This window comes from Octopus bimaculoides, chromosome 4 (genome assembly GCF_001194135.2).
Source record: "Octopus bimaculoides isolate UCB-OBI-ISO-001 chromosome 4, ASM119413v2, whole genome shotgun sequence".
Lineage (NCBI taxonomy): Eukaryota > Metazoa > Mollusca > Cephalopoda > Octopoda > Octopodidae > Octopus > Octopus bimaculoides.
The window spans coordinates 114781434-114798540 of record NC_068984.1 but is presented as its reverse complement, the minus strand read 5'-3'; the positions used below and the strand labels follow the sequence as shown (position 1 = coordinate 114798540).

Genomic DNA, 17107 nt, shown 5'->3' with positions numbered 1-17107 from the left:
AGATGTACAGTCTCTGTATTTACACTCTTCAAAATATTCATAATCTAGAGAAGCAAACCTGAACTTACCCACCAAAAAAATTACAGCATGATTGCTCACACTAAGCAATCATTAATGTTTATTACTACTTGATGTGGTTAATTAGAACCTGGAATATACCTGAGATCTATGATGGTACTCACCTGGATAATTTATCCCTACATACTCATTACATATATATATATATATATATATATATAAAATGTTTTATTTATAATTATATATGATATTAATTATTTCTAGGATCTGACTCTGGAAGCGACATATCTATTAAGGAAGAAGATGATGCAAGTGATTCTGATCGGAGTGTTCCTGGTTCTGAACTCAAGTACCCTGATGCTGCCCATGAGCCAAGCGACGACGATGATGATGATGATGAGGATGATGAGGAGGAAGATGAAACGACAACACTCAGTTCATTGATGGGTCCTTTGTTAAGTGAAAAAGACAAATCAACTGATGTTAATGTCTTTACAGAAAAGTCTTTTGACAAATGTCCAGAGACTCAGCTGGTAAATGTAAATAACTTATATTTCTTATTACCTTGTCTTGTCTACTCCCATCCCTACTGTTGAAGGTCAGGGGCAATGGATGCTTGCAATATTTCTCTCTCCATTGATTCTTGATTCTGATCATGGTTGTATTTTCAGCCAGAGGCCTTCTGGTCCATATTATGATGTTGTAGAACCAGTGTCTTCTTAGTCTCTCTCTTTCTCATTTCCTATTGAATCTTCTATGTTGAATATAAAGTACTGAGATGCTAGGCACTGATGACATGCGCCAAATATTGTAGCTCTCTCTGCCTAATAGTTACCAGAAATCCTGTTTCTATTTCTTCAAGAACTGACATTATTAAACCTCTTCACCACGCTTGCCGAAGCAGTGATGAGAGAATCCACTAAGTAAATGAACTATGATGTACACTTGCACGTTATAGAAAATGTGTGCATTTAAAAAGTAGACTTGTGTGTCTGAGCAGGAAATTGTGTACCGTATTACAGTTCATGTAGCACTAACACTTTTTGAAGAAGCTCCTTAATAGATTTGTGTACTGTCCTGGTGAGATACATCTTTCACTCACTTAATCTGAAAGAAAATAAAATTAAGCACCAGTCATATTCACCATTTCTTTTATATTTATCTTGTTATAGCCATCTGTCTATATAAAGCTAACAATTATCTCCCCCTATAGAAAGATTACAATATCTCTGAAAGGTTACATACGTCTGAAGTTTACTAACAAAAAATGCTGTGTCAGATTCTTTCTATTTATTTTGAAAGTATAGTGTCTTGATATGAATTAGACCAAAGTATGGTCCCAAGACATATATTTAAACTCCCTGTTTATTTGAGCATAATTAGAAATTTAGTTCATGTATTTAATTTTGATGCTGAAGTCATCTAACTGAAGAAGATATTATTCATCATCATCGTCATCATCGTTTAACGTCCGCTTTCCATGCTAGCATGGGTTGGACGATTTGACTGAGGACTGGTGAAACCGGATGGCAACACCAGCCTCCAATCTGATTTGGCAGAGTTTCTACAGCTGGATGCCCTTCCTAACGCCAACCACTCAGAGAGTGTAGTATTATTATAGTTATTATTTGAATGTCTTGTTTTATTATTTTTTTAGTGTAAATTTACGAAGTACATTAATAAATGTACGACCTTGTTACTGATGTTTTATTCCTATGTAACAAGAAAACAGATTGAGTTTCTTGCTATGATCTCGGATCAAACCTCTTTCAAAATCGATGTAAAAGGTCCTTAGTATCTATATGTTAATATGCTAAGGCTTAATATGTGATGCTGTCACATGATTATTTGAAAGAAGAGGGGGAAAAAGAGAAACAGAGAAGAGTATTAGTGATAAGAGCTAGGAGAAAGTGATTTCTGTTGTGTTATGCAGTTAAATAGTCAGGTGAAAGAAGAGTTGGAGAGAAAGAGTGCAATAGAACATTTTTATCATAGGAGGTTGTGATATAGAGGAAAGGAGAGGCAAAAGGAGTGATAGAGTGTACTTACTGAAGGGAATATGGAAGTGGAAAACGTTTGTTTAAGGAATGTTTGAAGTATATGAAATACTCATTGAAAGCTCTCTACATTGAATGTATGAATATGTATATTTATGTATGTCAGTATGTATATATGTAGATATATATGTAAGGATATATTTCATGGTTTTCTTATAAATTTCTAACCATTTACAGCTTTCAGAGTAACTCAAAATTTCCACGAATACTGCTAATGTGAATTTATTAACCTAAAGATTTTAAAAGGAACATTTTCTTATTTGTTTTTTTTTTTTTGTTTTGCGTGTTTTTTTAATAATCTAATATTCTATTAATCTATTTCTTACTTGTAGCCTCTCCAAGGAAATGTCATTACTTCAGCTACACCAATTCCAACCAAAGCTGGTCAAATCAAGATTCTTATCTGTTGTGTATGTTTAGGTGATATTAGGTAAATGGAATCTTACATATTTTTACCTTCCATATGTGAGTGAGTGTGAGTGTGTTAGCAAATATCTTCACTGTGTTCTTAGGCAACTTAGATGGCTCCATTCCTTGCAGTCTACTTAAATTGAAAATTTACATGCAGTAATTTATAGATATAAATATACAATCATTCTGAAATCCAAAATCATTCTGGACCCACATATTTTGGATAAATAATGTTCTGCTTTTCTTATACCACTACTATTTTCAGTTGTGAGCTGAACATGCTTTCGTTCTTGTGACATCAGTTTATAACTGGAAAATAATATTTGTAATGTATATGAAAACGTGTGTTTTTTTAAACACATAAGTATCTTCAAGAAGTTTCTCAGACACAAAATATTTCAGCTAGTTGCCATTCAATATTTGTACATACATTATAAATGTTATACACATCATTTTTTAAAATTTCTTTGATAGTACCTTACTGATAATGACATAGAAATGATAATGAGTGGATTTGCTACATGGAAACTGAAAAAAGCCCATTGTATATAAAGGGTATGGTGAATAAACTGTCATCTAAATTACACAAAAATGAAAGTAACACTGACATCACATTTTAACATATATTTACCAAAATTACATTAAAATATTTTGAAATACTAAAGAATAAATTTATTCAATAAAATTGCCATTGGCTTCAGCCATGGCCTCCAGATGACTTTGGAATTTCCTGTAACTCTTCTGGATGGTCTCCTTGTTTAAGTTGGTGTATGCTGCCATAATCCTTGCTTTCACTTCATCCTTGGTGTCACAAGGAGTTTTATTGGTCTCTCACTCAACTGCGTCTCACACATAATAATCAAGCGGGTTGCAGTCTGGGGAGTTAGATGGCCAGATGTTACGGATGATGTGGACGCAGAAATTATCTGGCAGCCATGACTGAGTTCTTCTGCTTGTGTGGCATGGTGCAGAGTCCTGTTGCCAGACATAGGGTCTTCCAGCAGCCACCCTTTTGACCCAGGGCAGCACTACCTCCTCCAGGCACTTGATGTAGGCCTCCACATTGAGTCTGAGGCCGTGTGGGGAGATGAATGGAGGCATAACGTCGCCATCACTAGTGATCACTCTAAACACCATGGTGTTGACTGGATGTTTGATTTTTATCACTCTCGGTACATGTCCTCAGATTGACACCCAAACACTCTGAAATGTTAGTATTGGAATTTCTGGCCTGAATGCCAAGCAGTACAGTATGTCATTTCCAAATTTCTAGCAGAGTGAATTACATCATGGTGCTGTTTTTCTCACAGACAGTGCCCAACTGACCCTACTATGCTGTGTAGTTGACAAAATCAAAAACAAACAATGCGCATGTGTGTAATTAAAAAATATAAAATGGTGACAATTTACCCATCACACCCTGTATATCATCATCATCATCATTTAACGTCTGTCTTTCATGCTGGCATTGGTGGGACGGTTTGGCTAGAGCTGGCAAGGCAGAAGCCTGCGGTAAACTTCTGTCACTGTCTTGACAGGATTTTACAGCAAGATGCCCTTCCTAACACCCACCACCCAGCAGAGTCGACTTAGTGTTTTTTACGTGGTACAAGCATAGGCGAGGTCAGTTTTGGCAAGGTTTTTACAGCTGGATGCCCTTCCAAATGCCAACCACTTTACAGTGTGGACTGGATGCACCTGCATATATATATATATATATATATGTACATGTTTATGTACATGTGTGTATCTGTGTTTGTCCTCCTGCCATCACTTGGCAACCGATGCTAGTGTGTTTATGTCTCCATAAGCTAGCGGTTCAGCAAAAGAGACTGGTAGAATAAGTACTAAGCTTGCAAAGAATAAGTCCTGCAGTCGATTTCTTCAACTAAAATCCTTTAAGGTGGTACTCCATCATGGCTGTAGTCATATGACTGAATCAAGTAAAAGAATAAAAGAACATCTCAAAATTCTATCATTTACACTTCATAAGCCATTATAAGACATGAAATTGTTTTCTTTTTATTAACCCATTTGTTACCATATTTCTGTTGAAGTGCTCTGTGTTTCTTCCAAATAATCTTAAATATAACAAAGAATTTAGTAAAATAACGTAGTTATCATTAAGCTAGTGTTAGGAACATAGATAGTGACTAAGGTTTGGTGGAAGATTTTAATTGAGAACTTTTAAAAACAAGGCATTTGTACTACAGAGCCAGAAGTGATTTCAGCCAGGTTGGTATCAAAAGGATTAATGTTATGTTTCGTTTATTGTTTATAATTTTTATTTAAGTCTTATTTTTTTTTCATTTATAGTGAAGAAGATGATGAAATTGTTGAATGTGATAATTGTGGTGTATCTGTTCATGAAGGTAAGGGCTATATTTTTTAAATGTATATTTTAATGTATCTACCAGTAAATCTGTCTGAAGATTATAGAGCCAGATAGGGGCTTATCTAGGCTTCTTTAAAAAAATGGGAAACTGGAAGCCATTTTTGTTCTACCTTGTAGAATGTCTCTCAAAGGGAGAAAGCATATATTTGTCTTGACTATTAAAGATGAGTACTTCCTCTCACAAAATTTTTCAAGTGTATTTTCATTTTCTAGCAATATTTTAATGAATAACTAAACTATAAGCTTTATCTTAATTCACTGGCTCTTCTGTAGTTTAAATTGATTTCATATTAAAATAATCTGAAGATAAATAAGTGGACCTTGAAACAACAGCAGAGTGAAGCTTTAGCTTCAAGCAAATGAATAAAATTTTGATGTCTTGCAGCTGACTTAGAAGCCCATAAGTTTATTCACCGTCTTTCCAACAACAACATAGGCCATGTTATTTGAATTCAGTATCTCAACCATTCATGGGCATACTTATGAAATCAAGAGACAACACAGCACCATGACTTTCAGAAACACTTTTTCACAATCAGATTTGTTGGAGTATGGAATATACCACCAGCATCAGTTAATAGCTGTCAGAATACTGCATCCTTCAAAAATTCCATGCTTTCCAAAATTCAATGCTCTTGGCATATACCTCTGCACCATTTCCTCACTTTATGGCTCTTTTATTGTTCACTTTTCTGTCTTTTTATGATATCCTGAATACTATGCATGCACTTTTGGCTTCCATTACTGTCTGTCTTTACTTGTCTCATTGCTACTTTCTGTCACCTCTTTTATTCTTTCCTGACAAGTTGTAGGCTTATTATTATTATTATTGAGTGAGAGAGCAGCACATGCCATCAAAATGACATGAGTAAAAATATACAAAGCCCAATATACCCATCATGATCACTCATCTGATAAGGGTACACCAGGCACATGCATCACAAGCATGTGCATGACATGGTGATCTCATATCAAGATAAACAGCGCATAGCCTTGCAGCTGGAGCCCAGTTAGAATTTTCTTCAGGTCTAGCAGCCCATTCTGCTCAAAAAGTCCTTGAAAAATGTTGTTAAAGGATGAAGAATGAAATGCTCATGTTTCCAGAGCTGAATTATTCAAACTCCAAAGAATTCCTCTCAACACATGGCTATGATGCTCCTCCACTACTTCTGCTCATGATCAGAGATGCACATATCGTCAACCACTAAGGGACATGCTTAACTGGTTATGGTCAAGCAAATATGTAGTATTGAGGGAAATATTTGCTGTAAACCACCTTTTACACCAAGGCAAAACATGTACATGATAACAGTTCCAATTAGTTAAGATCAGAAACCATGAGAGCCACTGCCTAGTATTCCATCTATTATTATTATTATTATTATTATTATTATTATTATTATTACCTCTGCCTTAGCGAAGGCAGAGGTATTGTTTTCAGTTGTGTTTGTTTGTCTGTAGACAAGATATCTCCAGAACTGCTCGATGGATTTGGATGAAACTTTCAGGGATGTTTGACCTTGTCACTAGCATGAACTGATTAGATTTTGGGATCAATCCAGTACCGGACAAGGATTCCGGATTATTTGCTATATTTACTTTACATGTAGTATTACGATCTTACATTGACTTTCAAGTCTTTCTCTAATTATCTCCCTTGAAAGCTCACTCATGGTTTCCACACAAATTATGGTGGTGTTGCTGTTTCCAAAGTTTTATTTTCGTTTCTCTATTATTCATATTACTCACATTTCTATCTTAGTAGAAACTGATGGATAAAGAAATCAAACTACTTATACAAACGGGAGCAAAACCATTCAGAAATTAAATAACACTAACATATTCAGTAACAGTAATAAATTTCATTTATCCTCGACAATTTTTAGTTTTACCAATTTTGAATATATCGCTCCTGTTTAAAACTTCTTAGCTACTTGACAGTTGCATTTCTAGTTCTACCTTGAAGGAAGTTTTACTTCTTGGACTCATGTTTTTGTGCGCAACAATGTTGTTAAAACTCTGTTAGTAGCACCGTATGCAGGTCCTTTCTGTTTTCTTTCACATACGGATAACTGTTTCACTATAGACTTTAATGGTCGTAAAAACACTTATCTTAGTGGATAGACTTAAAAAGGCTTTCATAGAGAAAACTGTCCCTGTTCCCACCATAGACGACACACATTACATTACAAACACAGCCCGCACACCTACCTTCACATTCCATGACTACCATTGGGATCAGTCAGGTACCAGACAAGGATTCTGGATTATTTTTCTGGTTTTTTTTTACTTAATTTTTGAGAGTGGTCGGGTTCATTTTTAGAATTTCATGTTTGTGAGAGTAGTCGAGTTTATTTCAGATATTCTCATTTTAAAAATCATCTCCGGCTAATCGTTGAGAGGACATTGGTATTGCCATGGCAGAGGTTTGCGCTCTCTGAGTGCTCTTGTTATTATTATAATGTAATTGTTGTCGTAGCTTTGTTTTATTATGAATGATCTGATATTTACAAAGGAATTTTATGACTTAAACTTTCTGTATTGATTATATCAACAAAAATTTGTTCACTGCAGGTTGTTATGGAATTAGTGATAACCAGTCTGCTGCAAGCACAGAATCATCTGCAAGTACAGAACCTTGGTTTTGTGATGCTTGTAAAGCTGGTGTTAAACCTGTAAGTAGTCATGATACTTACGTTTTGGGTTTTGTCTTTTATATATGTGTTGGTATACAAACAAAAGAAAAAATAAATATGCTTGATGCTTGTAAGCCCAAATACTTAATGTTTATAAATATCGTAAAATTCATTCATTTTTAATGGTTAAACATTCATTCTGGGGCTACTCTGAGTTTCCTGTCAGATGTCAGGTGTGGACATTGGAGCAGGGAAAAAGCAAAGCTTTAGCATCAAACAAAGGCATACTTGTGTGTGTGTGGATGTATGTATATCATTTTAATGTCCACATTTCTGTGCTTATATGGGTCAGAAGGAATTCATTGAAGTAGATTTTCTACAACTTGATTCGTTTCCTGTCACTAACCCCTGTCTGTTTCACTGCAAAATTAAAATTTCTCCATGATCAGAAATGTTCTTTTGCAGAGGAATAGAAAGGAATGACACTCATTTGCAACCGTCATACAATATCAAGACAAGGGGACACACACACACAAACACACACATACACCTGCCTAGCAAATTTACTTAGAAAGCTTTGATCAGCCCAAGGATATAATAGAATGCATTTGCACAAGTTGGCATGCAATGGAATTGAACCTGAAACCACATAGTTGGGACACAAGCTTCTTAACCGCATAACCATGCCTATGTGAATGTATGCATGCATGCATATGCAGACAGGCGGACACAAACACACACACACACACACACGCACACACATATTGTGTGCATGATAAAGTGGATGTTAAAACAATGAGGAGGAATCTCTGAGAAGTGCATGCAGAGAGATGTATTCTGTGAGCTCATTTTGCAAATTATTTTAATAACAGGTGACAGCAACTTTGTCATCACAGCTGGGATTTCGATGGCCATTTTGGGCAACATCAGGACGTTTTGTTCAGGTATGATAAACAGCCTAATGTTTATCATACCTGAGTCTGGTGTGCTGTAGTTATGAGTCTTATTAGTGGGAACGCCAGTAAGGCTCACAAATACATCATATCATATTGGTTACAAATTTGGCACAAGGCCAGCAGGTTTGGGGGACAGGGCTAGTCAATTACATTGACCCCAGTGCTCAACTGGTACTTATTTTATCAGCCCTAAAAGGATGAAAGGCAAAGTAGACTTTCGCAGAATTTGAACTCGGAACAAAGTCGGATGAAATGCTGCTAAGCATTTTGCCCAGCATGCTAACAATTCTGCCAGCATGCTGCCTTAATACATCATATCATATTAAATAGCATTTAACCATAAATTGGGGCAATTAGTGCTGATGAGAATAATTGTTTTATCAATGACCATAAGTAATGGGACAGTAGATTTACAGAATCAGTTGAGCACCTAGTGGTATTTAAGTCTTATTATATTCTGAGTTCATATCTTGCCTATGTCAACTTTACCTTTCTCCTTCCAATATCCATAAAATATATTTTTGTTTTAACCCATAAATCTTTTTCTAAGATAAAAGATTTGCAAGATGGAAAGAAATTAACCCTTTTTTATTTGTTATTATTTTTGTTTCTTTAATCTTTCCCTGCCTGATAGAGTTGTGAATTATGTCCAAACTATGGTGGAATTTTTAAAGAAACAGATGCAGGCAAGTAAGTATAACCAAAATATAATTTCTGCTATTCTTAATCTCACTTCTAGATTTTCTTCATTTTATTTTCTTTATCGATAAAACAAACTAACCCTTTAGCATCCAGATTACTCTGTCAAATGTGATGCTTATTTATTCACATTGTTTTGTATGAATCATGCATTATTTCATAGCTTTGAGATTTCAGTGGTGTGATTGTTTAGTTTTAGAATGACACTGTAAGGTTGGTGTGAGGGGCTAAATCTGGCCAGTTTGAACATAAAACAGAATATCTTGACTGGATATATATGCTGTATATCCTATGAACCAGTGGTTCTCAACTATTTTTGGCCTATAGACCCCTTTAATTCCTATTTTACTGTACTAGATCCTCAATGTTTAAAATGCTTAAAAAATCTTATATTTTTATGCTTAAATATTATTAATAACTGTTGTTAAAATATATTGTGTATTTTTGAAGTATAACCAATTTATTGCAGATAAATTTTAACAACAAAATCTCATATAGACCCAGGTTGAGAACCACTGCTACAAGTCCTGTTGTTGTTATTTATGTCCACTATGCAACTTGAGTTTTATTGTACCCTAGTCTCTTGGTGACTCCCTTGACCTCGTATATATTTCTGTTGCATAATATAATTTGTATGTATCCCTGTAGGCATATGTACATGTATATAATTGGGATATTTGTAGATGATTCAATTGCAATGTCTAAGTATCAAAAAATATTCTGCATTTCTTCAGAGTTAGTTCCAGTCTACAGAACTCTGGGTTATGAGCCCAGCATACTTGCACTGTGCCTGTCTGCACAAGTGATTAAGTAAATATATAATGTATTATTCCTTAAATTATCCATTCTTGGTTACATTACTTCTATCACATCATCCATCATTTCTATACATTGGATTGTTTCAAATTTATGATATACAGCAGGATTTCTCAATGTAGGCAATACTGCCCCAAAGGGATCAGTGAGGGGGCAAGTGAGGTAACATAATTAGCATACTAAATTTTACCTATTGTTGTAATTGCATTCATCATCATCATCATCGTCGTTTAACGTCCGCTTTCCATGGGTTGGACGATTTGACTGAGGACTGGTGAAACCAGATGGCTACACCAGGCTCCAATCTGATTTGGCAGAGTTTCTACAGCTGGATGCCCTTCCTAACGCCAACCACTCAGAGAGTGTAGTGGGTGCTTTTACGTGTCACCCGCACGAAAGCCATATACATGTTAAAACTAGTAATGGTTATTAAAATAAAATGAGGGATGAGTAGTATGCTGCTATTTGTAGCAGGTTGAATAACTGTGTAGAATCTAAACAGTTGCTCAGCCTGATTTAGAAAATTTAGCCAGGTCTCTCTAGACACAGGAAGTCATTAACTTGCAATGTATAAAGTAAATTTACAACTTCTGTCTTCCTTCATTTTTTATCATTTCACTATTAAAAGCCTATACAATCCGTTTTTTGAGTAGAATTTATAAATTATCCTCTATGTTAAGTTAGTTTAGTAGTGATACCTCACTTGCCATTTAGGCATAACTACTACTTAAAAAGGGATGCCACAAAAAAAGTGGTCAAGAACCACTGATAAATAGTAACTATCCAATACATACTGTTGCACTGAGATGTTAATCTACTTACTCTGAGAGTCACATTTAACAAACCTCATGCAAATTCTTCTGTGTCTCTCACTTTTTGCCGTTTTCTAATCAGCCAGAAGCATATCAATTCTATAAACGTTTTCCTATTGCAGTATAGCAAGTGAACTTTCTAGTCTATATACTATAAAAATATCCTTTTTTTCTTTTTAGTGTGCTCTAAAAAATATCTGATTGTTTTATTTTATTTATTTCCAGATTAAACTTATTTCAAATACCACAGTGTTGATTTTATTTTTCCATTCCCCTAATGATAGATGAAAAGCCCTATTAAGATGATACCGGAGTAGATTCAAGTCATTTTGACTATTTCTCCTGGGAATCAATTTTCTATATAGTTGAAAGAAAGAGCTGACGAATATTTGAGAACGTTAGAGCACCATTCTAAATAACTTGGAGTAATATCACAGGTTCATTGGATTTTTGAACAGCAAAAGTGACATGATTCTTTACCATTAACTTAGTGCAAAACAGGTCTAGGAAGGGACTTAATTCCCAGTCTTTTTTTTTTTTTACAGTTTTCTTCTCAATGCTTACATTCTCCTCCAAATTAAATGATGTAGTCGTTTCACCTATTATTGAGAAATGTATTCCCTTTCCCATGTAAATCATGAGAGCCTTCTGCTTATGTAAGACATCAGTATAATGGTAAAAAGGTGTTTATTGATAAAATTAATGTGACTAATAATCATTAGTTCATTGGTGATTTTAATCTTTTTGTTTTTCTTCAGATGGGTTCATTTGGTGTGTGCATTATATACCCCAGGTGTAGCATTTGGAGATGTTGACCGACTGAGTGCTGTCACATTATTTGAAATGCCATATGCAAGATGGGGAGCCAAAGTAATTAATTTTTTTATCAATTGCTACAATGTTTCTTTTAGACTCTCTATCTATCTATCTATCCATCCATCTATCTATTTTGACCCTCCATAAAATTCCAAATTTTATTTTGGCTTTTGTGGAGCAACTGCCTTTGAAAACTCATATTGTCGTTCAATGCTTGAAATGAGTAGATAGGCAGCTGACAACTGATGAAGGGTCGTTCTTTATGTTACTTGTCTTGTTTTCCATTTGTTTCTCTCGTTTATGTATTCAACTTATTTGTTTTCGTATGTCATGTTGTTCACTGTTTGTGACGTCCTATACCCATATATGCATGTATATATGTGTATATATATATATATATATATATATATATATGTATATGTATGTATATGCATATATATGTGTGTGTGTATTTATGTATCATTCACTAGCTCCAAAAGCTTTTTGTATTCTCTCTCTGTTTATTTCCTCATGTTCCTTTCTAAGATTTTCTCACCTTCCCGAGCGTCAAACTAATACACCTGTTTGTTGTTTATGCATCTGTCTTCGTTTTTTGTTCTTCTGTAAATCTCATATATATATATATATATATATATATATATATATATATATGTGTGTGTGTGTGTGTGTGTGATATGTATGTATACATATCAACATTCACAGAGTCCCTTCAAATGTCAGGCTTGTTGCCCTTCTAAAACTATAAAAGCTTACTTTTCAGTTTTGCAGCATGTTTATGATTGGATGGTTTATCTGTTAATTGCTGTGTTGATGTAAAATTCTTTTTTCAACTGAAATACTGCAATACTTTTGTTATTTCTTTATTAGGACTGTTCATTATGTGAAGATAACCGCTTTAGTCGAACTGGAGTGTGTATTAGCTGTGATGCAGGAATGTGCCGGGCTTACTTTCATGTTACTTGGTAAGATTCTTATCATTATTCTATGGTTTTACTGTTATTTTTTTTTAACACATTTTTAAAAATGTTTATGTTCTTTCCTAATGTTTCCTTCAAAAGGAAAATAATAATGTTCTGTAATCCATTGGATTTATTGATGCATCACCATAATCTTTATCCTATTGGTGCAGTTCAGGGAAATATACAATAATATAACTTCCCAATGCCATCTCCAGTTTCCAGCTTTGTGGAAGCTTATAAAACATTTGTTGATTATACGATGCTCCTGTTCCCTAAAGTAGTGAACTGTAAACTTATTTAACACTAGCTGGTCAGGGTTATTGTGAGTTAAGTGCAATACAGAGTCAATCAATGTATACAACATTTCAACCTTCCCCAGTTGCTCTATTATTAAATTCAACCTGCTGTGTACTCTTAAATAACAATTTTGTATCATTGTTCAATATCTTCAGAGTTCTCTTTCTTTAATTGTCTGAGCAGAGTAGGACGTGTAGCACTTATTGTTTTTGATACATGTCGATGAAACCAGTTTCTCTCGGACAAAAACTATGGTATAATGCCTTTCAGATGTATGTACACATTAAGTAGTGGAGGCGCAGTGGCCCAGTGGTTAAGGCAGCGGACTCGCGGTCATAGGATCGCGGTTTCGATTCCCAGAACGGACGTTGTAAGTGTTTATTGAGTGAAAACACCTAAAGCTCCACGAGGCTCCGGCAGGGGATGGTGGCGAACCCTGCTGTATTCTTTCACCACAACTTTCTCTTACTCTTACTTCCTGTTTCTGTTGTGCCTGTAATTCAAAGGGTCAGCCTTGTCACACTGTCACGCTGAATATCCCCGAGAACTACGTTAAGGGTACACGTGTCTGTGGAGTGCTCAGCCACTTGCACGTTAATTTCACGAGCAGGCTGTTCCGTTGATCGAATCAACTGCAACCCTCGACGCCGTAAGCGACAGAGTGCCAACAACAACAACACATTAAGTATGGTGATTTCCATATAATTCTGCTTCAGTTGCATACACTAAGTTTATTACAGCCCAACAAGCTTTCTGTAACATCAGTGAATGTATTAATCACAGTTTCCTATATATTGGGTAGGGAGGAATTGTTTTTAGGCATAGAGTCACTGCTGGGATGTTTGTCTCACTCCAATGTATTTTGTTGTCAACACAATATGTATATGAAGACATTTTCTCTTGGAATAAAACCACAGCATCATGCCTGTGAATGGTTTATGTGTGTATGATACACAGATGGCGATGGTAAAAGATATTTAAGGTGCTGTGCAGTGCATTCCAGCTCAATAAAATGTAGATGCAAAGCAAACTTATTAATACAGCCATGTGTACATCCATGATTAATTGTAATGCAGTCTTTTAATAAAATCTTGTGATAAATGGTTTTAACATCTGAAATGATTCTTTTTAATTACTATTTTTTAAACCTTTCACATCATAGTGAAAACATGCTACAATAAAATAATTTCTCAAATTATCATATTTTCAGCTTCATTAATTATACTATAAATCTTTAGTTTTCTTTTAAGAAGTCATAAATAATTTCTCAGAAGTCTTTGCAATACCCTTTGATTTTCTTCCATCTGAAAATATTTTTGTTAATTTCTAATGCAGTGCTCAACGAGAAGGTTTATTAGCTGAAGCTCCTCCTGAAGAAGTAATGGTATGTACTACTACTACTACTACTACTACTACTACTACTACTCCTACTATTAATGATGATCTGATTTCTTCATGAAAAATTCTAAATCGCATTTTTTCAATAATCCCTGTTGTACTCTAAAAATGAAGGTAGGCTCAGGTGTGGCTGTGTGGTTAAGAAGTTTACTTCCCAACCACATGGTTATGGGTTCAATCCCACTGCATGGCACCTTGGGTAAATGTGTTATACTATAGCCCCAAGCCAACCAAAGCCTTGTAAGTGATGGAAACTGAAAGAAGCCCACCATATATAATATAATATGTGTGTGTGTGTGTGTAGACAAACTCCAGTCCTCCATGTGGCAGGTTTGGTAATTGTTAAGAGATTTCTCTTTTTACATGAAACTAATGGTAACCTTAACCTATAAATAAAGAATCTTTATCCATCAATGTGGTGTTGAGCACTCATTCCCATTGTTCAATATTAATGTGTGTGTGTATGTATGTGTGTATATATACACATTGCACCCTGTGTGTGTGTATATATATATATATATATATATATATATGTATAATATGTATATTTTCATTATTGACAATGGAAGCAGTGTTCAAAGTTAACCATCTGTATACATACTTAAAATGTGTATATGTTGAAAGCCTTTTAAACTGTAGTATTTGTTTTGAGAGAATATCTTAAAAACTATATTTCTGCTTGTTAGCTTCATCAGCAGCATGCCAGCTCATGTATTAAAGTAATCAATATGTCAATTATCAATGATTCAATTATCAGTCTTGTGTGTGATGATACAGTGGGGAAAAAAATTCTTCAATTTTTGATTATTTTGTAATTTCAGGATATTGCTGATCCATTTTTTGCATACTGCAAAATGCATGCTGACAAAACAACAGCTCGAGCAAAGAGACGCAATTGGCTGGCCATTCAGTCACATGTGAAAATGCATTCAGAAAAAGAGATAGAAGATGAAAAAGAAAAAGTAGGCACATTTTAAGAAAAAAAAATTTGTGTGTATTTACCTATTTGTAACTAATACAAGCTATAAAAGTTAGATAACTAAAATTGCTACACCCATATCATTATGAAAATACTTAGCTCCTCTCTAATTCCCTTCATTAAACATTTATAGGTTTGATTGATAGAAAAAGGACTATCAGTTTGGGAAAACCTTCCAAATCTTGATTGTTTTGGTAGGATGATGGGAAAATTAACTATCAAGTTATTTATACTAGAGGGGTCACTATGGCAGAAAAAACCTTATCTGACCATAATAATGCTACAGGTGTTCACCATGGCTTTATGAGAGCAGGAGAAATTTAGTGTACAAATCTTAAGACAGCTGAAGTTGTCTTTGAGATGTGTTACCAGGTTAAGAGACATTTCATAAGGCTCAATACTACAGGGGAGGTAAATCTGTCCATAATGTCAGTTGAGCTCATATTGTGGCAGTAAAAGAGATTTTACTGCTGTAGTCTATGGTAGCTAAGGTTATCTCTATGCTTATTTGTTGGGACTACTGGCTATTAAGCTGGGATGGTGGTGGATAGAAGGCTGTAGACATTTTGCAAACTGGCTCTTTAATATTGGAATAATTATATTAAAAATGTAAAAACCTAGAAAGTAGACTGATATAATTTTTTCTAATTATAACACAGGGCCAATAGTTTTAGAAGGATGAAGTTGTTGATTACATTGATCCTGGTACTCGACTGATGCTTTATTTTATCAACTCTGAAAAGAGGAAAAGTAAAGCTGACCTCAGCATGGATTCGAACCCAGAATGTAAAGATGCAGAGGAAATGCTACAAAATATTTAGTCTGAGGCACTAAACAGTTCTGCTAGACATAAATAATGATAATAAGATGTTATTCTACTTTTTCGTACATTAGCTTCTGCACATAATATGACTGCTTCTACCAAGGACATGTGTCATCATCATCATCATCGTTTAACGTCCATTTTCCATGCTAGCATGGGTTGGACGATTTGACTGAGGACTGGCAAGCCAGAAGGCTGCACCAGGCTCCAATCTGATCTGGCAGAGTTTCTACGGCTGGCCAGCTGTATATATGACATAAATATTTACTACAACTTTAGTAGTGATTACTCTCTTCTTTGTTTGATGTGTGTGTGTGTGTATGTGTATACTTATATATATATATATATATGTGCTTAAACTTATTTTTCAGGCTAGATTTCAAAGGAAACTGAACAGGCGTCGTCAGAAGTATCTTCTTGCAAAAGCACGAAGTACACCATCATGGGGTAAGGCTGTAAGTCATCATCTAAATTAACAGGAACCAACCTGCCCCTGCTGTTAAGATTTCCCTGTGTCTATTGCTATGCATTACAACATTTATCACCAATGGGGTATCAGTTGAACTTAAGGACATCATAGGATGTTTTTTAAGTTCATCTCTTTTCACAGACCTTTAGGGTTATTTAGTCAAGGATTAATTCTTGTGCTTTTTAGGTGGAGGCAAATATCTTGAATGCTAGTTGATGCAGATAACATTCAATAGAAGAATGTAAAACAGAGGCTCTTGCTTTCAGATATCGTGAAATGTGTGAAGCTTGATCTGAACTCAAGCTGCAAATTCAATATCTCATTCAGGGCCCTTTTAACATCATACATTAGCACGGGGTGAGAGTGTCAATTACCCAGTGTAGCCCATGCTTAACCCTTTTGATAATGACCTGTCTGAGATTGTTCCTTGTTCTATGATACAAGCCTACTATTTTTAAAGTGTTTATTCGAAACACTAGCTTGATAAAAATTAAAGTTATTTTGTTAACTTCCTTTTAAAAGTAAATTGAAACAAGCAAAGTGTAGTTCAACAGAAATATACTTAT

General features: G+C 34.9%; 1 protein-coding gene across 1 annotated transcript in view; it reads left to right on the top strand.

Annotated features, from left to right (window-relative positions):
* LOC106872116 (PHD finger protein 14) overlaps positions 1-17107 on the top strand; it is a 61742-nt gene that overhangs the window by 23483 nt on the left and 21152 nt on the right. Inside the window, exons 4-13 of the mRNA XM_052967667.1 lie at positions 283-557; positions 2408-2505; positions 4803-4858; positions 7456-7556; positions 9108-9163; positions 11559-11670; positions 12484-12578; positions 14208-14256; positions 15092-15232; positions 16444-16542. Of these exons, the coding sequence (XP_052823627.1) occupies positions 283-557; positions 2408-2505; positions 4803-4858; positions 7456-7556; positions 9108-9163; positions 11559-11670; positions 12484-12578; positions 14208-14256; positions 15092-15232; positions 16444-16542 (1082 nt within the window). The remainder of the gene's footprint in view (positions 1-282; positions 558-2407; positions 2506-4802; positions 4859-7455; positions 7557-9107; positions 9164-11558; positions 11671-12483; positions 12579-14207; positions 14257-15091; positions 15233-16443; positions 16543-17107) is intronic.